Raw genomic sequence first — 27,300 nt, forward strand, 5'->3', positions numbered from 1 at the left:
ATTTTCCCATTTAGTAATTGATCCTATGACCTTCCTTATTCTTAAGTCTGATTCTTTCCCCATTATTTCTCAGAGGGTATTATTAGATTTTTTTTCTGCTGTTTAGATGGACTTTTAGTCTTATTTTTCTATTCCAGCTCCATTCTTGCCTATCCTCTCACAAACAGCTGATTACTTTGGCAGGACAGTGACTAGAAAGGAAAGGGAGCTTTCATCCTCCTTTGCTCAAGGAATAAGCTTTTCTTTTCTCTGCAACTTCAAAGGACTTTGGGTAGGAAAAAAAAGTCCATAATTGGGGGCCTCCCTGTTTTATCATGACTCATTTATGGGAGATTGCCTGCTCAGTGTCAGGTTAGTTTGGAAACTCTTGGTCTTAGCATGGAAATCTTAGACTCTTTCATAAACATTTATTAAAATGATTACAAACAGATGAAATGAGCTGTAGAAGATGGCTTGTAAGTTACACACAGACCAGAGGAGATTGAATTCGAGATCCCTGATTTTTCTATTCATATAGCACTTTATTGTGTGTATTATATCCCATCATTTCACCAAACAGGAAAAGCAACTTTAGATCAACCAATCAATCAATAAAGATTTATGAGGGTAGTATGTATTTGGCATTCTGCTAGAGCATAATAATCCCTGCCCTCAAGGAACTTACATTCTATTAATGAAATCACATGTATATGAACATATAAGTAATTTCAAACTCTATACTGGAGCAATTGCAGCTAGGTGGGTGGGGCCTCATGGGACCTTTAGCTGGGTTTTGCAGGGGGTTGATTAATGATTATAAGAGGTAGAGATGAGGAGGGAATACATTTCAAATAGTCTAACCTGTGTAAAGTTACAGGAATCAGAGATGGACTATTATGTGTGAAGAATAATAACAAGGACAACTTGACTGGACTATGGAGTGTATGATGGGAAGTGATGCTTGGAAAAGTCAGCTGACTCCAGATTAAGTGTTTTAAATGCCAAAAAGGCGTGTTTATATTCCATCCTAGAGTTAATCGGATACAATTGAAGCTCTCTTGTCCCATTTTGCTAGGCCTGATATGCAGATGACAGTCCTGACTATACTTAATCCCTAGGGCCATGCTTGAAATCTTGTAATTGGTTGGTACCTGTACCAAGGTCTCTGCTTATGCAGTTCTCTAGAGTCCAGGGTTATTTCCTCTCCATAATGAATACTTTTTGATATGACTTTAAAAAAGAGAAAAAAAAAAACTCTGGAAAGAATAATGGAACTTCCTTTGTATGGAAAGGGTGAGAGTTTTAAGAACTTGAAGATGCTATCTGGGACCAATACAGGGTAGGGGATTGTGGATTGACTTTGACAGGTATTCAGGACTCCTCAGCATCAAGGTGTTTCTAAATCCTTAGGTCACTTTCTAGGAGTGGCTTCACTGGCTAATAAGATTAGGGCCTATCCAGGGAAGAAGCAAATTAGAATGATCCAAGGAATTCTCAAAGGGATAAGAAACAGGTTAGGAGTAATTATAGGATGATAGAATTACAGAGCTGGAAGATCCCTTGGAGATACTGCTTAGTAACTATTTGATCCGTCCAAAAAGGATTGCCATCGTCCAGAACCATCCCCTTATTTTTGAGGGCAGGAAGCTGAGTCCTAGAGGAGTTAATGAAGCTGGTTTCAGGCAGAGCTTGCCCTAGAAGTTACTTCAATGCTACTGATCTTTCAATGCTTTAATAAATCCATGGCAACATGAATTACCACCCATCTATGTTTTATCATTCTCTATAATTCTTGGTTATTCTTTGTAATTTTAAAATTTTGAAATTTTCCTTTCCCTCATCCCTCCTTCCTCACCCATTGAGATGTCCTCCATTCTTGAAGAGGATCTTGACATCGTGGAGGTGGGGCAATGACATGCAAGTGAATTGTATTGAAGTGAAAGAGGGCTGTGCAAAATCACCGATCTTACTCTCTCCTCTGGAGAGTGGTCCAGTGGCAAGATATAGATCAGGACAACCTAGCCCGGAAGTGCTAAGTCACACACTGAATAGAATATCCATTAAGATAACAGGAAAGACAAAGCATATTCTACACATGTATAATCAAGCAGAACAAATTCCCACATTGTCCATGGCCAAAAAAATTTCTGTCTCAATGTATATTTTGATTCTATCACTTCTTTGTATGGAGGTGGAGAAAATGTTTCATCAAAATTCCTTTGAAATTGTGATTGGTCATTGTGTTAATCAGAGTTGCCCAAGTGTTTCAAAGTTGTTTATTTTTACAGTATTGTTATCATATGAATTATTCTTCTGGTTCTATTCATTTCATGTTGCATCACTTCATAAATGTCTGTCCAAGTTTTTCTAAAACTGTCATTATTTCTTAGAGAAATAGAGATTTCTATATCATTTGGAATATGCCAGATTACATATATATCATACATATACTATAACTTCTTCAGCCATTCCCCAGTTGATTGACATTCCCTTAGTTTCCAATTCTTTGCCACTACAGAAGAACTGCTATAAATAATTTTGTACATTTGGTCCTTTTTCTTTTATCTTTTTTAGGGTGGTATTTAGTCCAATAGGGTAAGTGTAATTTTTAAAAAAAAATTTCTTTTCATAAATCATCTAGTGAGGAGCCAGTATGCTAAGAGCTTTCTTTTGGGTCTTCTAATGTTACTTAGATGAAAGGACAAATCTTGGGCTGTCATTCTCACTGCGTGACTGCTCCACCCCCCTTTCTGATTTTAAATGTTCCTGTAGATGTCATTCATGCTGTGCCTTACACATGCCTTATCTTTCTTATTTGAAATTGGGACAACTCACTTGACTTTTCTCAGAAACAGTTTCTTCTTCATCTGTGAAATAACAACAATAGAATCTATATCCCAGGATTGTTATGAGGATAAAATGAGGGAATACATATAAAGCACTTTGCAAACCTTAAATCTATAAATATTATAAATGCTACCTAGCAATGCTAGCATATTATCTCCCCCCTTAAATTGTGAGCTTCCTGAGAGCAGAAACATCTTATTTTTGTCTTTGTTCCTCTGCTTAGCATGGTGCTTTGCACCTAGTAAGTACTGAATAAATTCTTTCCTTCATTCATTCCTTTTTTGAAAGCACTTAGCACTTAGTTCTTGGGATCTAGTAGCTGCTTAATAAATGTTTATTCATACTGTTTTTTATTATTATCCTTCCATAGCATTTTTACATCTCCATTCCTCCTTAGTCTTTCCCATCACTTTAGAGGTATAATTAGGCACTTATTAAATACCTGCTCTCTGCCAGTCATTATTCTAAGTTCTGGATGTACAAAGCCCCAAACTCACTAGTCTCTTCTCTCAAGAAGTTTTAGACTCTAGGGATCTTGGGTGTTTTTTTTTTTTTTTTTTTTGTGTATGCCTCTAAGGATGAGTTGCCACCCGCTGACAATCACGGAAGGACACAGAACACCTTCTGGGATGCTTTTCCTCAGCCCTTTCAACTGAGCAGTGAAAGTGAATGGTAGTACAGAGTCTTCATTAGCATGTGATGCTCCTTCCTCATTCACTCAAAAAGCTAGTTTAGAACCTAAGTCACTAAAATTCTGCTGTCCTACTTATTTTCCTCCTAGAGCATCAGCCAACACCAAAAATGAGATTTCCTGGCCTTAAAATAAGTCAATATGGTAAAATGGCAGCCAGAAAAGTCAATGCAGTCTCAGGCTATATTAGGACAAGAATACTCATGGTACTCTTTCCCTGCCAGGCCACATCTGGAGTCACATGTTCAGTTCTTGGTACCACATTTTGGAAAGGCTATCAGTAAGCTAAGGAGTATCCAGAAGTGGGCACTGGATGGTCTTCTACCATTTCTGAAAATGTTTAGATTAGAGAAGAAAGGACTGCAGATGTGTATGGAAGGGTTGATATCTGTGTTGAAGATTGAGATTTGTTCAAAATTTAGTTGAGAGACTATGCTAATTTATAAGGAATAGTAAGCAGTAGATGCTAGATGTCAAATGGAGGCAATAGAATGACTGCCAGTGTCATAAGAACACAAAGGAGAAAAAGTTGCTGAGTGTAGTGTCAGAAAGAGCCCCAGATTTTGGAGTCCAAGGGACCTGATTTCAAATCCCAACTCTGCTGCCTTTACTTTTTAAAACAATATTTTATTCCCCTATCTTTACTTTTTAAAATAATATTTAAACTATCTTTACTTTTTAAAATAATATTTTATTCCCCCACCCAATTACAAACTAAAGTAAATTTTGACATTTAAAAAAGTTTCACGCTGAGTGCATGCCCATCAGTTGGAGAATGGCTGAATAAGTTATGGTATATGAATGTTAAGGAATGTGATTGTTCTGTAAGAAACAATCAGCAGGATAATTTCAGAGAAGCCTGGAGAGAGTTACATGAATTGATGTTAAGTGAAGCGAGTAAAATGTTTTGTTTTCATTCTCATTTTTTCCCCCTTTTTATTCTGATTTTTCTTGGGCAGCATAATACTTGTGGAAATATGTATAAAAGAATTGGACATGTTTAACATATATTCATTACTTGCTGTGTAAGGGAGGAGGTAGGGGGAAGGGAAGGAGGAAAAAGTTGGAACAAGGTTTTACAAGAGTGAATGTTGAAAACTATCTATGTATATATTTTGAAAATAAAAAGCTTTAAAAAAAAGTTTCATGTTGTAAATTCTACTCCTCCCTCCTCATCCTCCCAGCCACACCCCTGAAAGAGTAAGCAATTTGATATAGGTTATACCTGTGCAATTATGTAAAACATTTGTCTATTATTCATTTGTAAAAAAGAAAGAGTAGAAAAATAGTATTCTTCCTGTGTTCATTCTGTATTCAACATGAATTCTGTCTGTATTCAGTCTGCATTCAACATCAGTTCTTTTTCTGGAGGCGGATAGCATGTTTCATCATCAATTCTTTGGAATTATTTTGGATCATTGTATTGCTTAGAATAGCTAAGTCATTCATGGTTCTTCATCATACAATATTGCTATTGTGGTGTACAATGTTCTTTTGGTTCTGCTCACTTCAATTTGCATTGGTTCATATAAATTTTTTACAGGTTTTTCTGAAATAATTCTGCTTGTCATTTTTAATAGCACAATAATATTCCATCACAATCATATACCGCAGCTTGTCTAGCCATTCCCCACATCCCCTCAATTTTCAATTCTTAGCCTAAAGAACTGCTAGAAATTTTGTATTTTTCATACAAATAAGTCCTCCCTTTCTCTCCTTCCCTCTTTCCCTTTTTCCTTCCCCTCTTTTACCCTCTCCTTCTTCTTCCTCTCCCTCCCTCTCTTCCTTTCTTTCTGTTTCTCATGTCTTTGGGATATAGACCTGGCAATGGTATTGCTGGGTCAAAAGGTATGCCAGCCCTTTGAACTTTCAACTTGCTCTCCAGCATAGTTGACCGTGCTCATGATTTCACTAACATTAGCATTAGTATCCCAGCTTTACTAAATCCTCTCCAACATTTGTCGTTGTCCTTTTTTGTCATAGTTGCCATTCTGATAGCATTGAGGTGATACCTCAGAGTTGTTTTAATTTGCATTCTCTAATCAGTGGTGATTTAGAACATTTTTTCATGTGATTAAAGATGGCTTTGATTTCCTTGTCTGAAAACTGACCATTTATTGATTTGAGAATGATCTGTATTTTTATAAATTTGCCTCAATTCTCTATATAGTTGAGAAATGAAGGCTTGTTATCAGAGAAACTTGTTGCAACTTTCCCTCCAGTTTTCTGCTTCTGTTCTAATTTTCGTTGCATTGGCTTTGTTTGGGCAAAAACTTTTTTACTTTTATATATACGTTTTACCTTTTATAATGCCCTCTATATCTTGCTTGAGCCTAATTTCTTTCATCCATAGATCTGACAGGGAAAGTAGTCTATTCTTTCTTAATTTGCTTATGTTTTCACTCTTTATGTTTAAATCATGTATGCATTTTGACTTTATGTTGGTATATAGTGTAAGATGTTGGTGTATAGCTAGTTCCTGTTATATTGTTTTTCCAGTTTTTGTCAAATAATATTCCAAAAGTTTGGATCTTTGGATTTATTACATACTAGATTACTATGATCACTTATTATACTGTATTGTCTAATTAATTTGTTCCATTTTCCACTACTCTACATCTTATCCAGTACCAGATTGTTTTAATAATTACTGTTTATAACACAGTTTGAGATTTGGTACAGCTGTATTACCTTTATTCACATTTTTTTCCCCTTGATTCCATTGATGTACTTGATTTTAATTTTTTCATATGATTGTTATTATTTTTTTCTAGCTTTATAAAATATTTTTGTAGGTTGATTGGTATTAGATTAAGTTGGACAGAATTGATATTTTTATTATATTGGCTCTGTCTATCCACAAACAATTAATATTTTCCAGTTTGTTTAGTTCTAAATTTATTTGTGTGAAGTGTTTTGTAATTGTGTTAATATAGGATCTGGGTTTGTCTTGCCAGGTAAACTTCCAAGTATTTTATATCATCTACAATTATATTGAATGGACTTTCCTTTTCTATTTCCTGCTGCTAGATTTTGTTGGAAGCAAGACGGAAGATTTATGTGAGTTTATACTCACTACCTTTTCAGTCTCCAGCAAGTCACTTAACCTGCTTTCTGGGTCTCAAGTTCCATATCTGAGAGGGTCAAACTAGATGACATAAGATGTTCTCTTCTCAGCCAGCCTCTGTCTGTCTCTGTAATATCCTATTTGGGAAGCATCCACTGACCTGCACAAATCTTTCCTTTTTCCCCTCATCAAAACTTACCTGACCTCTCTCTCCTTTCCTCGGGGCCCCATTAGATAATAATAAGCTCTCTAAAGAACTAAGCTGAGCTGGTGGGTTAAGGGTTGAAGATATCTGAATCATTCCCATCACTGTCAATTTCTTCCTGTGTGGCTTTTAGCAAACCTTGCTCTGGTCTTCAAGCTCTTCAACTATAAAATGAGAGAGTTGGACTAATGACCTCCAAGATCTCTTTTATCTTTAATTTTTTTTTGATACTTCATATATGATCCAGGATTAAGAAAACTTTCAGAGGGGATTTCTGCAGACTGCAAAGGAATACCTCGAATGAATAGAAAAACATTTATTTAGTGCTTTCTGTATACCAGAAATTTCTGGTAACAGAAATAGAAAAGTGAGATAGCTCTTGCTCTGTATATCCAGGAGCTACTTAGCTATGGGATCCTGAGCCCCCATTTGGTAGTTTTGGGGAAATATGGAGAAGTCACACAACTCTGCTCAGAACTGAATTCTTCAATAAAAGTCATCACTTATAGCTTAGAATACATACAGGATATCATGGCAAAGGAGATCTGAAAAGATCTGCCCTCTTACCTCTGTTCTCTTGAATAGTTTTTCAGTCCCTTGCACTGTGTCAATAACCAAGAGATATGTGCCATGATTTAGAGTGACCTTAAGCAAGTCATGTTTGAACTTGAAGATGCTATCTGGGACCAATAAAGGGTAGGGGATTGTGAATCGACTTTGACAGGCATTCAGGACTCCTCAGCATCAAGGTGTTTCTAAATCCTTAGGTCACTTTCTAGGAGTGGCTTCATTGGCTAATAAGATTAGAGCCTGTCCAGGGAAGAAGCAAATTAGAATGATCCAAGGAATTCTCAAAGGGATAAGAAATAGAATATCATGGAAAAGGAGATCTGAAAAGATTTCTTTCCTGGTATTAATTTCCAAAATTCTAGAATGAAAGGGCAGAACCAGAAGGTGCCTTCTAGATTTCAAGTTATAAAATTTAGTCATCTGGAAAATGAGAAATTTGAATTAGATGATGGAAGGGTTGTAAATGGAGGGTAGGAAAGGATCTCAGAGGTCAGCTAACTCCCTCATTTGATAGCTGGAAAGTGTAGGTTATTTAACTTGCCTAAGGTCACACAGATGATGTCACAGAGCTGGGAATTCAATCCAGGTCCTCTGACTCCAAATTGAGTTTTCCATTCATTATAGTTACTCTAAGGTACTTTGCAGCTCTAATCCATGATGATTTTGTGGATGACTGGTAGGCCTTTGCCCTGCATTTTCCTGGGGATGTTAAACCTATGCCCCCCCTTTTCTTCTGTTGGTAACTCCCCAAAGGCATCTATTCCTCCACCCCCACTCCCATGCTTCTCAAGGCTTCAGATCCAGCTTTATCTAGAACAGCCTCCCAGGAACAGTGACTCAATCACCTCTCCTTCCTCCTTTCCATTGAAAACCCATGGGTACTGCCTTTTATTCACCAGGACTTTGAGTTTAGCTTGTTGCCAGGGAAAACAATTTCATTAGCCAATTCCCAGCAAGATGTTAAGGGCTGATAATGCCTTAACGTGCAATTTTTCCCCAGGCATTTTGTAATTTTATGGAGGAGTCCTAGGGACACAAAGAATGAAATACTGTGAATTTCAGAGGCCTGGATAGAATGTCAGTGGACATTTCCTTTTGTGGGGGAGGGAGAAGGAGAGCACACCCTTCAAATCATATATGGATAAGTAATCACCGGATCACTGGGCAGACCCCTAATTGGGAAAACAGAAAGGTGCTAGTAATTAAGAATACTGGGTTCCCTAGCTAACCGTTTAATCAGGGATAAATGGCCTCTGAGTCTCAGTGTCTTCATCTGTAAAAAGGGCATTGTAATAGTTATACAACTCACCTCATCCAATCAGGGGGAGAAAAATACGCATTAACCCTCAAAACACTATAGGAATGTGAGCTGCCATTGTACATATGCCTTGATGTTTGACTGGAACACATTTAAAGTCTGTTTCATCTCTCTAGATTCCATGAAAAGAACACTGTATTTAAAATCAGAGGACCTGCATTTGCAGCTTGCTATGTCACTTGATATTTTTATTTTTATTTATTTATTTTTTGCTTTTTGCTTTATGCTGAGGCAATTGGGGTTAAGTGACTTGCCCAGGATCACACAGCTAGGAAGTATTAAGTGTCTAAGGCCAGATTTAAACTCAGGTCCTCCTGACTTCAAGGTTGTTGCTCCACCCACCGCACCGCCTAGCTGTCCCCACTTGATATCTCTAACAAGTGACTTTCCTTCTCCAGTCTACATATTCCCCATCAGTAGAATAAAGGGGCTGAGTGAAGCCAGATGATCTCTACAGGCCTGAATGCTGGGATTCTATTATCCTGCTGTATTAGCTTATTCTACATGCTGGGAATTGGGAGGTAGTTTCAAAGTCACTCATTAGTTGTGTGACCTTGGACAATTCACTTTCCGTTGCCCCCTTAAAAATGAGGCATTTGGGTGAAATGATTTTGGTGGTTCCTTCCCAAATTCAGTCTCTTTTCAGGCTAAGTGACTTCTGGGTGTCTTTGCTCACAAGCATTCATCTCTTTTCCCTTATTTTTGCGAAGTAGGGAGGCTCCAGATTTTGGAGTGGGATTGGCTCAGGCTGGCCTAGAGATGGGTGTTCCCAGTAGCTTCCTATGGGGGTCCTGGCCTTGATGTCTGACTGTAGAGAGGGTGTTCACAGCTCTCTTGAGAGCTGTAACTGCTCATCTTCCCCAATTGCCCCTTGTTGTCGATTGCTGTTTTATTGGCTTATTTTTCAGAGCCACTAGACAGGCTAAAGTGCTGTAGGAGAAATTACAGGATACTGCATGGGCTGCTTTCTTAGCTTTGCAGCTAAGGACAATCAAGGAAAAGCTTAGGAGCTGTCCAAGTCCTGGTAGCTGTCAGACAGAATTCCTCTTCCCAGTCTTCTCTCCCCAAACTTCACCAGCAGCGCAGCCATATTAGTTTAAAAGGATAAAGGGAAACTGCTAGGTCTCTCTATCTTCAGCTACCTTTAAGGTTTTTAACTATGGGGTTTCTTAATTTTTTTTTTTTAAATCAAGCAGACTTGGATAGTCTGCTGAAGCCTGTGGACTCCTCAGAATAATGAATAAATGAATAAAAAAGCACCTAATAAGTACTGCAGTCTTTTTAAGTGCATAAACTTAAATACAGAGGATTACAAAAGAAATCTAGTTAACTGAAGCAAGGTTACCCAAATATTACTTTAAAAAGTTCATGAATACCAGGTTAAGGGCCTCAGATTTAGAAGCCCAACCCTGTGTCATTAGACTGGGGGTTCTTCACATTTTATTGTGTAAGTGATGAAATCTTTTGGATCCTATCAATTCCTCTTCAGAATAATATTTTTAAGTAATTGAAGGAAATGTTTAATTTCAGTAAGAAGTCATTGAAAATAAAGTCATAATTTTGTCCCTAAAGTTCTTAGGCTTCTTATAATCTATGCCGTGGTATTAGGTCAAGAGCTTTCACTTTAGAAAAAAATAGCAAGTCTTAATTTGCTTGTAAGGTGTACTATTTCTTTTCCCTCATCATTTTCTTTTCCATCTCTCAGAGTTTGAAATCCACATAGGTGTGACTGATGTCATACACTGCATGTGAAAGCATTCTGCTGCACATACTCTCCCACATACACTTATTTTTCTTTCTCACACATATCCAGGTGCTCAATTCCAGGTACTCCCTCCCCCGTGCACATCCTCTTATTCACATGCTTTCTTTTTGAGAGGTCACGGAGCACCTCCTGCCATCTAGATGAGTCCAATAGACACACTTAGGCTTGTTATCCAAACATTTATACACTCACAAAAAAATATTTGTGCTCTCAGCCAGACATAAGTAGAACATAGTTCCACACACCCCTGGGTGCTGATGCCCTGACAAGTAGATATTGCACATTCATTCATATTTTTTTCAGCTCTCCACAAACACTGGCCCATGAAGATATATACCCATGGACATAAATTCACATAAAAATCAAAATAACATTAATAATCAAAATAAATACCATTTTGATAGAGCAGTGGTTCTCAAAGTATGGTCTAGACGCATGGATCCTCAAACTACAGCCCGTAGGCCAGATGTGGCAGCTGAGGACTATTATCCCCCACACCCAGGACTATGAAGTTTCTTTATTTAAAGACCCACAAAGCAAAGTTTTTGTTTTTACTATAGTCCAGCCTCCAACAGTCTGAGGGACAGTGAACTGGCCCCCTATTTAAAAAGTTTGAGGACCCCTGGTCTAGAGAATCCTGGGGTCTCTGAAACCCTTTTAGAGGGTCTACAAATTCAAAAATAGTTTTTATATCTAATATGGTAAATGCCTATAAATATAATCCAGATAAACAAAAACGCTTTGGAGAGATCCTCAATAATTTTTAATAGGATAATGATACTGAAAACAAAAGTTTGGGAACCACTGTGATAGAGCTTTAAGGTTTAGCGAGATTGCTAAATGTTATTAAATCTAACACTGCCTATGTACACAGATGTTCTCCTGATCAGGTAGACATGAATACATATATTTCTCTACATACATGAACAGATGTGATCTCAGATAGATATTCCTTTCCTGTCACAGATATACAAATACTTTTTAATATGTAGATGACACAAAGTTTTATCAGCTTTTTTTTTTCCCAAAAAAATCCTGTCCCCTCATTTTCCCTCTGTGGAACCAAAAGACAACAGGGTCTTTGGAACCCTCTGGCCAGTGCTGGACAAATGTTCCTTGAAGAGTTGAGCTGCTATTTTTCCTTCCTCAAAAGTCTGCAGGCATCTGCTGCTTGGTACAGAGACCTCAGCTGGACGTGTCTCTGGGATGTACCCGGCTGGTGATCCTGGCATCTGCACTGAGCCTCATAGGTACCTTTGGCTGCCCTCAGGACCACATGGTGTTTGGGGGAGGATGAGGGTTTGAGTGATTCTTTCTCTTGATTTTTCCTGTGAGCTCATGGAAGATGTGAGCTTCTGGTTGCACTATTTTTCCATACTCCTCAGTGACCTTGGGGCAGTGTTGAGGTCATTGCTCACCTCTTGCTGCTAGGAGAACTTCTGCAGCTCTCCTACTGGATATTTTCCTTGAATTGCTTCTCAGAGCCCACATTCATTCTCTCAAGACTCACACAGCTTAGAAAATTGGCTTCCCCCACAAGGAACCTGGCTTGACTGCTCTGTCCTAGTAAATGCCTTCTTTTTTAAACTTAAAAATTGATGACATTGAAGGCTCTGCTAGCAAGGAAAAAGTGGATGAGGAAAGTCATATGTCTGTGTGAGAACAGGCTGAAGACATTAGATTCATATGTCTGGAGTCTCCAAGCCTCAGCCACATTCAGCAAATTTCTACTTGCTTCCAGATTGGATTCACGTGAAAAGGTGATAAAAATAAGTAGGTATTTAAATACAGAACATCTTAAAACAGAAATGCTGGGCATCAGGAAGTTATTTTTAGCACAGAATTCATTTGCAAATGTCACAGCTAACATCCCTCACTTCATTTTTGAAAAGTTTTTTTTTCCTCTTTTTTTAAAAATCCTTCCTTCGAAAGATAATGTTTCTCTTTGTTAAGTTAACTAAGGAAATATTACTCCCCCCCCCTCCCCTTTCTAATCTAGTGTTTTTATTAAGGCTTTTCAACTTATTCTTGAGGCATAGTCATTTAAATGCTAATAAGAGGAAATAGAAATGCATAAATCCAGTATGGTCAGAATATCCTTGGAGATTCTGAGATGCTTAGAACATTAGGTTTGGAAGGGAGGGAGAAAAGGAGAGAATAAACATTTATAAAGCACTTATTAAGTGCCAGGCGCTTTGCTAATGCACTTTTACAAATAGTATGTCATCTATCTTCACAACAGAAGCTGTTGTTCTCTCTACTTTAGAGTTGAGGAAATTGAGGTAAACACAGGTTAAATGACTTGCCCAGGATCATGCAGTTAAGTATCTGGGGCTGGATTTGAATTCAGGTCTTCCTGATTCTGGTTCCTTGACTCTAGCAGTTGGGTCATTTAGATTTGTGCACGGTCTCACAGAAATGAAGACCCAAGGTCCAATAACTGGTTTGGGCCAGAGTTCTCATGAATTAATTAATAATAGATTGCATCCTGGTTCTAGATTCTGGGGCAGAGTTCAAATGGTGAGAGCACACTAGTTCTAGAGCCTGGGCCAGAGTTCTAATGGCACAATAATAGACAGCACATTTATTCTAGAGCCCAGGCCAGAGCTCTAATGGTACAATCATAGACAACACTGGTTCTAGAACTTGGGCCAGAATTCTAATGGTGTAATAATAGATGGAATACTCTCTAAACTCTGAGCTAGCTTATCATTATCCTGAAACTGTGGTGTCTGGAGCAGAGTATAATAAATCAGAGGTGATAGTGCTATTCTATTCTGCCCTGGCTGGATCCCATCTGGGATACTGTATTCATCTTTGGTCATCATAGTTTAAGAGAGTTTAGTATAAGAGAGTTAAGAACATAGATTCCAGTTCCAACTCAGATCCTGTATAATCTGGAACAAATGCTTTAATCTCTCTTTGCATCAGTTCCCTTAAAATGAGGGAGTCTGATTTAATAATTTCAAAGTTCCCATCCCATACGAAATCTAGGTTGCCTGATCTCTGAGCAAGTAAGTGAAAGTTTGTCTTGTGGACAGGGATAGTGACTAAACTTGAAATTTTTTTTTCTGGTAAATGGAACTCTACCAATGCAGAAAAATGCTTTCTCAGCAACTTGTAGTCTTAGAAAGTTGCATAGAACCCAGCTACCCCATATGGGGTCATGTAACTGAATATAAGGATAGTGAAATCATGAATTGTTATTAGTGTTTGATTTAAGTACCCTGTTTTATATACCTATGTACCTAGAATCATGTAAAAATTTCTTAGGTGAAAAGGGGTCACAAGTGGAAAAAACACAAGAAGTCTGGACATAGAGCACTGAGAGGTTAAATGTCTTTGCCCAAGATCACATGGTATATGTTAGAGGTGGGTCTTGATTCCATGTCTTGGCTGTGAGGATAACTCTTGGTCCGCCATTCCATGTTGCTTATATGTAAGAGGAATTAATTAGTTTTGTTATCTTTGGACCCAAAGGATAGAGCAGGAGATAATGGATAGTATGTGGAAAATGACATGTGTAGGTTTTATGTTAAAAAAAAATGGTCCCAATTAGAGCTGTCCAGAAAACAAAAGAATCCATTGGGGAAGTGGTGGAAGATTTCCCATCTCTGGAGATCTCCAGGCCCATTCACCGTATTGTAGAGGAATGTCTTTTTTCTGGAATGAGTTGGACTTTATGGCTTCTGAAAATCCCTGTCACTCTGACATTATGAGACTCGGTGACTGTGAAATTCTGGTTTTTTTTTCCAGCCTCAGATTTGGAAATCGAGGCTGTTGGAAGATTGAAAAGGTAAAATCACTTGTTTAAGGACACACATTGAATTAGTAACAAAGAGAGATTGACAGGACAATTGGGAAGGGAAGGAGGAAAAGGACAAAGGGGAAGAAATGGGAACTGAGACGTGGGAACAAACCTAGGGTCATGGACTTGAGTTGGAACGTACTTTCCAACCTGATTGGGTTTCTAGTTCTAAATCTCTGCATTTAAATCTTTCCTGCTTTTTCTTCTATACCAAAAGACAAATCACAGTTCTAGTCCTTGAGGGAATTACAGTGATAAGTAAGATGAAACCCCATCCCTCAAACAATTCACAAGAAATATGGTTCCATAATAAGCTTCTTCACCTCAGGTCTCATGACTGTCATAGACCTAAAGTGCCAAAATGGCTTTGCGGCTTAGGTGATGTAAGAGCAGTAGACTTGGAGAAAGGAAGATCTGAATTCAAATCCTCCCTTAGAGACTAGCCATGTGATTCTGGCTAACTTTAACCTCTCAGCCTCAGTTTCCCCATCTGCACAATGAGGATAATATAGCACCTACCTCATTAGGTTGTTGTGAGGATCAAATGAATTAACATATGCAAATCTTAAAGCATTATATAAATGTTTATGATGAATGTGGTGATAATGATGACAATGCTTGCAGAACTGCATTTGAGGATTGTTATTTAACTTTATATGTAGCAACACCTTTTCTCCCTTGAGAGCAGGATCAATATTTCATACATCTTTTTCACCATCATTGAACTTTGTGTGAGGTTTTGTAAACAGGATTGTCTTGATAAATATTTCAGGATAGAGCAGAGTAGAATATACTTAAATAGAGGGAAAACACCATGTAATATAACAACAGTAATAAATAATGTTTACAGATTATACCAGTTATACAGTTTTATTCATATATAGAGTTTTATACACACACACATAAACACACATACACACACAGAATTACACCAGATGTTGTGCAAAATGCTTTATAAAGATTAAATGATTTGTCTAGAGTCACACAAACTAATAGGTGTCTGAGACCATATGTAAACTCAAGCCTTCTTCATTGTAGACCCAAAGTCTACCCCCTGGACCACCTAACTGTCATAAGATTCCTCCAAGGTCTTGAAGGAAGATGTGTATGGGGCGGGGGGAGACTTATCTACAGGCTGTATTAGAGGGGCTGAGAGATTCTAGTTAGGGTAACCAGTTTAGAAAGTTTTTGAAAAATTTACAACCTTGATTGATCTCTTGCTAATTTTCCTTTGCTCAGTGTCATCTCTGATCTCTGACCTGGGGAGTTTCTATTCTTTAAATAGAATATTGCATCTTCAACTCTGTTTTTGTACTAGATGCCCCCTCTCCCCCATCCCCATTTCTTGTCTTTGTCTCCTGGATTCTTTGGGTCCCTTTAAGTCTTTTTTTTTCTCCTGAGGCAATTGGGGTGAAGTGACTTGCCCAGGGTCACACAGCTAGGAAGTATTAAGTGTCTGAGGTCAGATTTAAACTCAGGTCCTCCTGGCTTCAGAGTTGGTGCTCTATCCACTATGCCACCTAGCTGCCCCAAAGGTCCCTGTAAGTCTTAAATCAAATTCTACTTTCTACAAGAGGCCTTTCTTCACCTCTCTCTTCTCACTGCTGATCGTTTCCCTCTGAGATGATCTCAACTTTATCTTGTCTATATCATGTATGTACAGACTTGTTAACATGCTGTCTTTTCTATTAGGATGTGAGCTTGAGTGCTGGGACTGTGGGTTTAAAAAACATTTTGTTAACTTTCTCTGTATCCCAAGAACTTCACCCAGTGCTTAGAACATAGTAAGAACAACTATTTTTTGGTTATATTTTATTTTATTTTTATTAGTTAATTTATTTTTTGTTGAAGCAATTGGGATTAAGTGACTTGCCTAGGATCACAGCTAGGAAGTGTCAGGGGTCTGAGGTTAGATTTGAACTTGGGTCCTCCTGACTTTAGGGCTGGTGCTCTATCCACTGCACCACCTAGCTGCCCCTGTTGGCTGAATTTTAGAGGGGATTTTTTTTCTTGTATGATTTTGCCCAGGTGACAAAATTAGGTCCCTATGAACTTGAGTCTAAAAGACATTTTAAAGGAAGAAATACACTATAGTGGAGACAAAAAGAGCATCAGATGAGGAATCAGAAAACCTGTGTTCTATCCTAGCCCTTCTACTTATTCCCAGTATACTTTATTCTCTTGGGCAAACCATTCAATCCTATCTTGACCTCAGTTTCCTGATTTGTAAAATGAGAAGGTGGGATGAGGAATTTAAATTGATCTCCTATCTTAGGAGTGAAGTGGACAGAAACTAAATCACTCTTTGCTTTTAGCTGCTGCTTGTCCAGGTGGTATTTATGCAAGGATTGGTTTGTGACTTAAATGATTAAGCAGACAAACTCATTTGCATATAAATGGGGTGTTTTTCCTAGCGGCTGGGACTCAGGGCAATGACATGGACTTGATTGCTTTTGGCATTTGGGCCCTGAAGACCTAGTCCCAGTGGCTTAGAGGAGGGAAAAGGCAATGTAGAGATACTAATAACAATAGTAGGCCACCCTTTATCTAGCACTTTAACGTTTGCAAAATGCTTTACATACATGATATCACTTTATTCTCATAATAGCCACGTGAAGTTGCTGCTATTTTTAAAAATAAGACTTGTGATTTCATTGTTTTAGGGAACTCGGAGAGAAAAAACTCTTTCTACCAGTTTTTGGCAGGGAGAAGTCACTGAAGAAATGTTTTTAAATTGGTTGAGTTGATTGTTTACTGATTCAGATCATCTACATGGCAATTTTATACGTTTAGCAAGTTGCCTGGCTGCTATTTTTATCTCCTTTTACAGAGGCTAGATTGAGTGACTTTCCTGAGTAATGAAGATAAAGGTAAAAGTGGTATTTGAACCCATCATCTTCTTGACTTCGTCTTCAGCATTCCATGCTGCCTTTCCAGGAGAATGGGAAGAGAGACTGGTTATCAGGCCATCTGAGGGCTTGTGTACTCTTCCCATCATCAGCACCTCAGTTCTTTTTTTTTTTGCTAAAATGAAGGGATTGAGCTGGTTGGTGTCTGAGGTCCTTTCCTGTCCCAAGATTTTTGGCTCCATGATCAGTTGTTGAGTGCCATCCATCAGTACTCAGTTTCCTTAGAGTTGTCTAATGCTGAAGTTTTCACCTAAGAAATCTACAGTTTCAAATTGTCCAAAAACAAGAACACATGTATATTAAGTATCTATTATTTTAGCCCCTATGCTTAGTGCTGGAGAGGGAAAGACAAAAACACAAATTACAATAATTCCTGCCCTTATTGAGCTTACATTTTATTGAGATGGAGGATTAGAACATGTGTATAGAGAATTAATATAAGAGAAGAAGAACTGGAGGGAGGGTGATCAGCAAAGATTTCTAGTAAGAAACAAAGGATGGCACAAAGAATAGGTAAGAACATGACTTCCAGAGATATGGGATGATCTGTATGCAAAGGTATAATGATAGGAGAAGACTTGACAGATTTAGAGAGAAGCAAGTAGTGTAACTTGACTGTAATGTGGAAAGATGTAATATATTGGGAAAGATTATTTCTAGCCAGACATTGAAGAGCTTTGAATTTTAAACTGAGGATTTTTAATTTAAATCAATAGAGAGCCACTGAAGCTTCTTGGGTAGGTGAATAATAGTATCCTCTCTGTGCTTAGGAGGATTATTTTATGGTAGCAATGTATAACATGGATTGGAGAAGGGAAAGATGGGAAACAGAGAAACTAATTAAAAGGCTGCAATAGTTCAAGCCAGAGGTGATGAGATCTAGAACTTGAGTGATGACATCCCAGGTAACCTGACTTCTGCATGTGCATGTCCAGCAGAACTATAACTAGGACTTTTTTTTAAGCCTAGAATAAAATAGGGTGGCAGAATGACAGTGGGCCAAAAGATAGTTCAACTGCAAGTGTAATTGTGGTTAGAATTTAGGCTTTTAACCTTAAAGAAAGAGTGAAATAGAAAAGTCCTTGGGATGGGAACATCAACCTGATGGGATGCTGGGGTGTTAATGTGACCAAGCAATAGAGTAGTTAACCCAGGTTCCCTTACTCATCTGTCACTATAAACCACAAAAGTCAGCAGAAGGTTTGAAACATGGAAATGACATTCTCTGTTGGAAATAAATCTCCTTCCCTTTCCCATGGAGGAAGTATACTCCCAATGTCAGCATCTTTGGATAAAGGTCCAGTTGTTTCACTTTGGTTATAGCTCTTACAACTGGGGTAGGACTGACATGTCTGCAGCAAATATTTGCTTGTATCTAAAGACTTAAAAAAGAGTATCTGAAGGTATTGATGATGGTTCTGAGAAAGGGAAAGCTCTCGTAATCTAGATTTAGGTCAAGAAAAAACACATTTTATGAAAGGTCAGTGTTATCTAGACCAGTGACTGAGAGGGGAAAATAGGCTTCTGGTGCTCAATTGGAATTGTCTTCCTTCTGGATTCTTTCAACCAACTAGTTAAAATTAATACCATTAATACTGATCCTCATTACCTTTTGGGTTCAATTTAGACCATATGTGCCCAAAGGATTTTGCATCTCTGGTTTGCTATAGTTCCTAAGGAAAGTGGGGTTTGGAATATCTGGGGAATGTGCTATTGATAGAATTTTATGTTATGGCCCATCCCAATTTTATCACAGAAAAGACATCCGCTCTTAGGAAATGAAACTAACATTTCTTCTCCCTGAACATCTTTCAAAATTTTTGGAAGAGATAAGGTCTTTCCATCTTCAGACTAAGCCTTTGGACTTTCTTCAGCCAGTCTTCTCATGGTATGGTTCTGCATCCTCTCATCATCTTGGTCCCTCTCTGGAAATGCTGTAGCTTTAGTCCTTAAGTGGAGAAGGCTACATATGGAAGAGGTCAAAAATAATCTGGACAGGCTTTGAAAGATGGGTATTATTTGATTGGCTAGAAGCTAAGGATTCTGTTATGTTTAGTTTCCAAGGTTATAAACTTGAGTTTTGCTCAACCTGATTAGCAATCCTACTCCTTGGAGATAGTCTGGTATAGTGGAAATAGCACTGCCAGTGGAAAGATCACCATTTTTGGAGAAAGAAGACCTGATTTTAAGCACCACCTCTGACATGTTAACTTCTGTGACCATGAGTAAGCCACTTATTTCCACTCTTCCCCATTAGCCTCATTTTCTTTATCTGCAAAAGGATGTGGGTTAGACTAAGTGGGCTCAGAAGCTGCTTTGTTTTAGTTCTATTGTCCTATCATCTTCTCTATCCTTGCCAGGCATTTCACAATCCACACTCCCCTATTTTCCACATTTACCCCCACCCATTCTTTATAGACTTCTGCCTTCCTTCCTTTCTTAATAAACTTAGTCTTCATCTAACTCATTCATTTAAAGCTCATCCTTCCTCCTGTATCTCTCACACTTCTTTACCTCCTATTCTTTCCTCTCCTGCCAATTACAGATAAATGGACAATGACATAATTGGCATTGAGAAGACCTTGGAGAGGGGACTATTCATCAAGGCTATACCCCTACACCCTCTTTTTCACTGGCTATGGGTCCAGTTCAGTAGGAGAGCCATCCAGACTCAAAAATTCTATAGTTATCTTCCCTCTTCCTCTTCTTTCTGGATATGGGGTAGGAGGGCAAAGGAAATAAGGAAAAGAGATGTTAAGATCCTCCAAGGGAAGGGTTGTAATGAAGATTTGGGTGGGTACCTTCCTGGATCTACTTAGAACTCTGAGAGGCAAGGCTAGGAACAAATCAACTTACTTCCTTAGAGCCTTATTTTCCCGGGCTGGATAATATGCCCGTCAAGCTTTTCTTTACAAGCCTTTTGGGAGCAAGAGGATAGGCGTTCACATTTGATCTGTGTGCTTTCTTTCTGGAATCACCTGGAAGCTTAGAAATCTGTCTTCTTCTAAAACTCATCTCAAACTTCAACTTTGGAGGAGACCTTACTTGGTCACTCAGTCACTAGTACCATCTTCACTAAGATTATTGTCTATCTACTCTATGTATTTTGTAAATATCTATTTATGTCCATTAAATGCAAGCTTCTTTTTTTTATTTTATTTTATTTTATTTAATAGCCTTTTATTTACAGGATATATACATGGGTAACTTTACAGCATTAACAATTGCCAAACCTCTTGCTCCAATTTTTCACCTCTTACCCCCCCACCCCCTCCCCTAGATGGCAGGATGACCAGTAGATGTTAAGTATATTAAAATATAAATTAGATACACAATAAGTATGCATGACCAAAACGTTATTTTGCTGTACAAAAGAATCAGACTCTGAAATATTGTACAATTAGCTTGTGAAGGAAATCAAAAATGCAGGTGGCATAAATATAGGGATTAGGAATTCAATGTAATGGTTTTTAGTCATCTCCCAGAGTTCTTTTCTGGGCATAGCTAGTTCAGTTCATTACTGCTCCATTAGAAATGATTTGGTTGATCTCGTTGCTGAGGATGGCCTGGTCCATCAGAACTGGTCATCATATAGTATTGTTGTTGAAGTATATAATGATCTCCTGGTCCTGCTCATTTCACTCAGCATCAGTTCATGTAAGTCTCTCCAGGCCTTTCTGAAATTATCCTGTTGGTCATTTCTTACAGAACAGTAATATTCCATAATATTCATATACCACAATTTATTCAGCCATTCTCCAACTGATGGACATCCATTCAGTTTCCAGTTTTTAGCCACTATGAAAAGGGCTGCCACAAACATTCATGCACATACAGGTCCCTTTCCCTTCTTTATAATCTCTTTGGGATATAATCCCAGTAGTAACACTGCTGGATCAAAGGGTATGCACAGTTTGATAACTTTTTGAGCATAGTTCCAAACTACTCTCCAAAATGGTTGGATTCGTTCACAACTCCACCAACAATGCATCAATGTCCCAGTTTTCCCGCATCCCCTCCAACAATCATCATTATTTTTTCCTGTCATCTTAGCCAATCTGACAGGTGTGTAGTGGTATCTTAGAGTTGTCTTAATTTGAAATGCAAGCTTCTTGATCTGGCCCATTTTAAATAAGCACTTAGTATCTATAGGATTATAACTCTTGCATTGGAAGGGACTTTAAAGGTCATCTAGTCCAATACCTTAATTTTATAGACGAAGAAGGCCCATGGAGGGTAAATTAGTTGCCCAAATTCAAAGTTTTGAATGTCACAGTTGGGATTTGAACCCAGATCATTCGATTCCAGAGCTAGCCTTTTTTTTTGTTTTCTACTGGCTTGTTGATTGATGGAATGGAATGTACCTGAAACTCCTTGATGAGAGAGAAAGAGGAAGAGAAAATAACAGAAAGAATAAAAAAGCGAGAGAAATGGAAAGGAAAAAAGAAAAGAAGAATAAGAGAAAATATATGGGGAGAAAGAAAGAAAAATGGAAGGGAGGAAAAAAGCATGAAAAGTTTTGGCAATTCTCTGTCCATGCGTCCTCTCTGGGACACCTGTGTTGGCTGCCTCATGCCCATCCCTAGAACATGTGGCATGGTGCCCCGTCCCTAGCTCTCAGGTGTGGCTGAAACCAGGGGAAGGAGAGAAAGCCATTGCTACTTCCAGGTCCTTTGTCACCCAATGCTTGCTGTGGCTGGCAGCAGGCAGGTATTCGGTGTCCCCTTGGGGGATTTGGTTCTTGGGCTGGCAAGAGCTACAGATACATTTATCTGACTGCCTTCCAGGCTGGCAAGGGAACAGCCTCTGAATTTTATTCCTCTCTTCCCCTTTTTCATTTCTCTCCTTGGACTGACAAATAGTTCCCATAATGGACCCAACCCCTAGGAATGGGGGCCCAATTACTTTCTTGGCCTTGATGGGTCTTGTGGGACTTTTTGGTGCTTGTCAGATGAGAGATTGATAGAGCAGTGAACTAGATCTCATGCTGGAGGCCACGAAGCTGTTGGACTAATGACTTCCTTATTAATATGCATGAGCTGTCTCATTTAGCCAGTGCTCTTGGGACTTGATTAAAGTAAGGAGGACTGCTGCTGTGGGAGAGGCCGGTGTTCGACTCAGTTGGCTGTGCCTTCTATCCTGGAGAGAGCAGGGGCCATGTCAGTCTGGTGGGGGTAGATTTAGACTTCTCTGAACAAGTTATCCTTTTCTCCCTTTCTCCCTCCCTTCCTTCCTTCCCTTCCTTCCCTCCCTCCCTTCCCTCCCTTCCTTTCCTTCCTTCCTTCCTTCCCTCCTTCCTTCCTTCCCTCCTTTCCTTTCCTTTCCTTTTCCTTCCTTCCTTCCTTCCTTCCTTCCTTCCTTCCTTCCTTCCTTCCTTCCTTCCTTCCTTCCTTCCTTCCTTCTTTCCTTCCTTCCTTCCTTCCTTTGTGTGTGTGAAAGAGAGAAAGAAATTTAAAGATAAAAATCACAGGAGAGTATTTGTTTGACTCTTGAAGATATATGTGGGTAGAATATGTGGATATGGGGAGCTGCTGCATTTATGGGAGAGTATAAGTGGGGGGGTGAATGAATGGCTGTTCATAGGGATGAAACATTCATAAGAGAGAAAGAGACACACACATACACACACGGAGAGGGAGGAGGGAAGGAGAGAGAATATGAATAGTATGTTGTGCAGGGCAGAATGCTTGTGGGAAGATGAGCATGGGGCAATGGAGGTACACATGTGAACAGACTCGTGTGTGAGGGTGCAGGTGAGAAAAAGTAAAGAAGATGGCTTCCTAGCCAAAGGCAGCCTCTCTCTTGACTTGTACCCTCTGTTTCTCCCTGTAGGTGCCAGGAAGGGGCCATGACCATGTAGACGCCAGCCCTGGGAAGTAGCGGCATGGGCAGCGCTGAATGGGGACGCCTGGGTCTGCAGTCTTGAGACCCACCATTACTGACCTTCGAGCTGGGATCCCTGCGTGTCGAGGTGTTCCTTTCCGAGCTTGTCACAGTTGCTGCCACACTGGCCCATCTCCATTTTCTCCCTTGGAATTGGAGCCGACTGCTCAGAGTTGCTAAAGTTGCTTCCTTCCCGAAAGCCGTATAGACCTATACTCTAATTGGGAACCTGCTTCTTTCTCCCCCTGCCCTGAAATAAATAGTTTAAAAATAATAACAACCCTTGGATCTGCCCAAAGTGGAGCAGGAACCTCAGCAAAAATGGGAGACATGACCAACAGCGATTTTTACTCCAAGAACCAAAGAAACGAAGCCAACCATGCAGGCGAGTTTGGGTGCACAATGGAGGAGCTCCGCTCCCTCATGGAGCTTCGGGGGACAGAGGCTGTGGTCAAAATCAAGGAGACCTATGGGGACACTGAGGGGATCTGCCGGCGTTTGAAGACCTCGCCTGTGGAAGGTAGGTGCTGCCCCCTTGGAGCCCTGAGCCATGGACCCTCGGATGCCCTCAGAGGAGTTTCCCCTTTTTTATTTTGAAAAATAGGGCTGGAATGAGAAAATCTGAGAATTGGGGAGCCTCAGAGGCGGTGATGGGGAACTGGGAAAGAGCAAAAAAGGTGGTTCACACTGAAGAGCCAAGATACCTCAGAGATAGCTTGGCTGGATGAGACAGTGACCGCCTCCTGAACACCAGACGCGGGATGGCATGGGCGGCGCGGGCACAGTATCCCTTAGATGGAGGAGCAGGGTTTGCAGTCTGTCAGCTGGACAAGGAGAGAAACCGAAACCTTGTTTTCCTCGTCTGATCAGTTCCTTTGACATGAAACCAACCCTTTGGTGTCATTATTTCAGTGGCCAGCTGTTCACTGGAAACCTGGTTGTGCTTCAGGAGCCTCTGTTTTCATGTCCCCTGCTCTGTTTGTCTCATGTGCACGCGTGGCTCAACCCCCCCCCCCCCCCCGGGATCCCTAGAAACAGCTGCTGCATTGTCCTATCTCCCCCTTCCATCAGCAATGCCCTGAGCCCCCACCTGATGTCGTTACCTTGCAGGGGGCCGGAGTGCACAGAAGGGTCTTAGTTTTGTCTTTCCATTTAGTGAAATATATTCGCTAGGAACTTTTCTTTAAGGTGAAGAGGGACCATGATAGCCTATCATGTTTGTACCTGCTTAAAAAAAGTCTTGATTATATTTTATAAATAGAAGCTTTCCTTTTCCTCTCCAGGATAGCTGTATCCCTAGATTTTGCTGGGAACCCTTGTGAATTCTTGAGTCCCACAGTTGCTTTATATGTTGAGGCAGGTAGTAGGGGCAAAGACCTTTCATAAAAAGATAATACCTTGGCACCCAATCCATTTAAAACCTCTTGGGTCCATCGGGCAAAGAAATGCCCCTGTTGCTTTCCTACAGATGTGGGATTCTTTTTGATTCCTGAAAACACCATGGCCATTGGCCAAGACATGGGTTGGTGCTGAGTCTGGAATAGGTAGAAATACCTCTTTGAACTTTGTTATATTTGGGACGAGTTCTTGGCTATCCCTTATTCAGAACCTGGGGAAAAGGAAATGGGAGGCGGGGAGGTCTGACTTTGTTACCGTGTGCTCTATCCACAGTCAAGCTGTTTCCAGAAAAGGGAGATTAGAGTTTTTGCTGCATTCATTCCTGCTTAGACTTCTGCACACTTTAGGAAGGACACAGAAGGAGAAAGTGAGAGGAATAGATAACACGCCACACAAAGATAAGTTGAAAGAATTAGGGATTTTCATTAGGCATGGAGAGATTTTGCTATCTGCAGCTCTTTGAAGGACAGTCCTGTTGAAAAGGGAATTGGCTGGTTCGGCTTGGTCCCAGAAGGCAGAACTGGGAGAGATGGCTGGAAATTTACCGAGAAGGAAAATACAGAAAAGGAAAATTTTAAATTGATATAAAGGAACGCTCCTTAGCAATTATAGCTGTTGGCTGGTAGAATGGGCTTCTGGGGGAATGGGTTCCCCATCAGTGAACATATTCAAACAAAGGACAGATGATCAGTTGTTGGATGTTTTAAAGGGAGTTCTTACTAACTATTGAGTAGATGAGATGGCCCCAGAATTCCCTTCCAATTCTGAGATCTGGAGATTCTGTGAAGCTACAGTTTCCTGGAAGGGGAAAAGGGTTGAGCTAATGGTCTCTAGGAATCCTGGTATTCTAGGAGTTGGGATGAAACAGATAAGAGGATCCTAGAAGGAAGAGATGACATTGCAAGTCTACGGGCTGGTTTGCACTTTTGGTCAATGTAGTAAGAAAGAGTCATTGTGGCGTGGGACTGAATCTGGGCCCTGAGGGCTTAACAGCAGGGCACAAGTCCTGGCAGGTCTTATTGAACTGGAAAGACTCAGAAATATGCTTGGCAGCAGGGAGTATGTTTGTTGTCTCAGGATGGACTCTGACTTCAGAGGTTCTTCTCTGGATTGGCCACAAAGTTCCAGCTGGAAAATCTCATAAAGGCTATTTTCCAGGACCCCGAGAATTGGTGATTTGGGAAGAGGACCCAAATTAAGGAGCCTAGAAGGTTGATGATAGCATGCAGTGGTGAATGGTGATGTGATGGAATGGAGTGAAGACCTTGAATCAGGCACAAGAGGACCTAGGGAAAGGGTTTGTCGAGCCAGAAGCGAGTACTAAGCCTAGGATAGAATAAATGGATGAAGAAGGCTGAAAAATGTAGCAGATTTAGCAAAGGGAGGGATAGCGTAGCAGTCTCAGTGGCCAAAGTGTTGGAAGCCTTTTCATGGTGACTTGTTGAACATATAGATAGAATCCAAAGGAGGGAGATCAGTGTGATGGATGATAGTGGTTCAGAGACATCACTGGGTTTAGAATCTGAGGCACAGGATTCAAATCCTGCTTTTGCTACTTACTCCTTTTGTGTATTTTACCTCTCTGGGTCTCAGTTTCCTCCCTTGTAAAATGAAGAGTTAATTGACGCAGTGTCTACTATTCTTTCTGTTTCTAAAGCCTATAATCATAGCATCATAGATTTAGGGCTAGGCAGGGCTGGTCCCTCTTATGGCTTTGACCTTTGTCACATGAGGGCAAAAGGGAAAAGGAATGGATGTGGAAATGCAGCATCTATGTGAATTGCAATATAAATAGGGGAGGACATTCTCTACAGTTCCAAAAGTCAGAATCAAGACTTATTGGTAGAATGTCCAAGATCAAAGATTTCATCTCAAAATAAGGAAACTTAATGATTCTACGTCACATCGATACTTTCATGTTTTGAATTCAGATTATATTTAGTTTCATAAATACTTTAGCATTTAAATATCCTTTAATTGTCCCTTATGCATCAGTTGTTACAATCACATGGTTTAGGGTTTAGAGTAAAAGGGGAGTTAGGGACCATTTAAGTCAATACCTTCATCTAGGGGAAGTGACGCATTGAGAAGAGAAGTGACTTGTCTAAGCTCACAAAGGCAATGCTAACCAAAATAACTCATCCCTTTAGAACTTAACTGTGCTTCCCTAATAAGAAGCCTAGACAAGTATTGGTATTCCCATGGATGAGAAAACTGAGATTGAGATAAAATCACTTGGCTAGGGTTGCCTAGCTAGTCAAGATCAGAGCTGGATTCAAACCCAGGACCTCTGGTTGCAAATCCAGTGTCCATTTCATTGCACTCTACTGCCTTTAATGATTTGTGAATATTCACATGGTTAGTAAGCATTTAGTTAGGACTCTGTCCTATTTTCTCATAGTTCTGTCTTTCTCTATATGTATGTATCTATATGTATCTCTTTCTTTCTCTTTCTTTGTCTCTCTTTGTCTTTTTTTCTGTCTCTGTCTTTCTATCTGTCTCTGTCTCTCTAACTATGAACTCCACAACAATAGGGCATGTGTCATATTATTTTTTGTATCTTCAGTTCTTCTTACCCCCTTTTAGGGTTCATCCAGCATAGAGCTAAATGTATAGTAATTTACCCAATAAATACATACTGATTGAGTAAAGTACTCACTGGGCATTTGCTGTATCCGCCTGATGGGCAGGCCATTGCTAGAACTGCTGATAGAACTCAAGTGATAGGTCACAGAGGATGGCTAGAAAACTCCAGTTTTGAGCTGGAGATAGACCAATCAGGAAAAGGGAGGTTTTCTGCCATCTTAATAGCAACAATCCAAATAATGTTATTTAATTCACAAAATGATTTCTTCAAACA

General features: G+C 39.6%; 1 protein-coding gene across 16 annotated transcripts in view; it reads left to right on the forward strand.

Moving 5' to 3' along the window:
* The window catches only part of ATP2B2 (ATPase plasma membrane Ca2+ transporting 2), a 647,176-nt gene that overhangs the window by 394,189 nt on the left and 225,687 nt on the right, over window positions 1-27,300 (forward strand). For 12 of the 16 annotated variants that reach the window (XM_031955187.1, XM_031955103.1, XM_031955098.1 and 9 more), the window contains one exon: window positions 22,992-23,562. In XM_031955187.1, coding sequence (XP_031811047.1) covers window positions 23,364-23,562 — 199 coding nt within the window. In that variant the 5' untranslated portion in view covers window positions 22,992-23,363. Of the gene's footprint in view, window positions 1-22,991; window positions 23,563-27,300 lie in introns of those variants that run through there. The other 4 variants (XM_031955135.1, XM_031955175.1, XM_031955176.1 and 1 more) reach the window with 2 other exon arrangements.

The sequence above is a fragment of the Sarcophilus harrisii genome, chromosome 1 (assembly GCF_902635505.1).
Source record: "Sarcophilus harrisii chromosome 1, mSarHar1.11, whole genome shotgun sequence".
Taxonomy (NCBI): domain Eukaryota; kingdom Metazoa; phylum Chordata; class Mammalia; order Dasyuromorphia; family Dasyuridae; genus Sarcophilus; species Sarcophilus harrisii.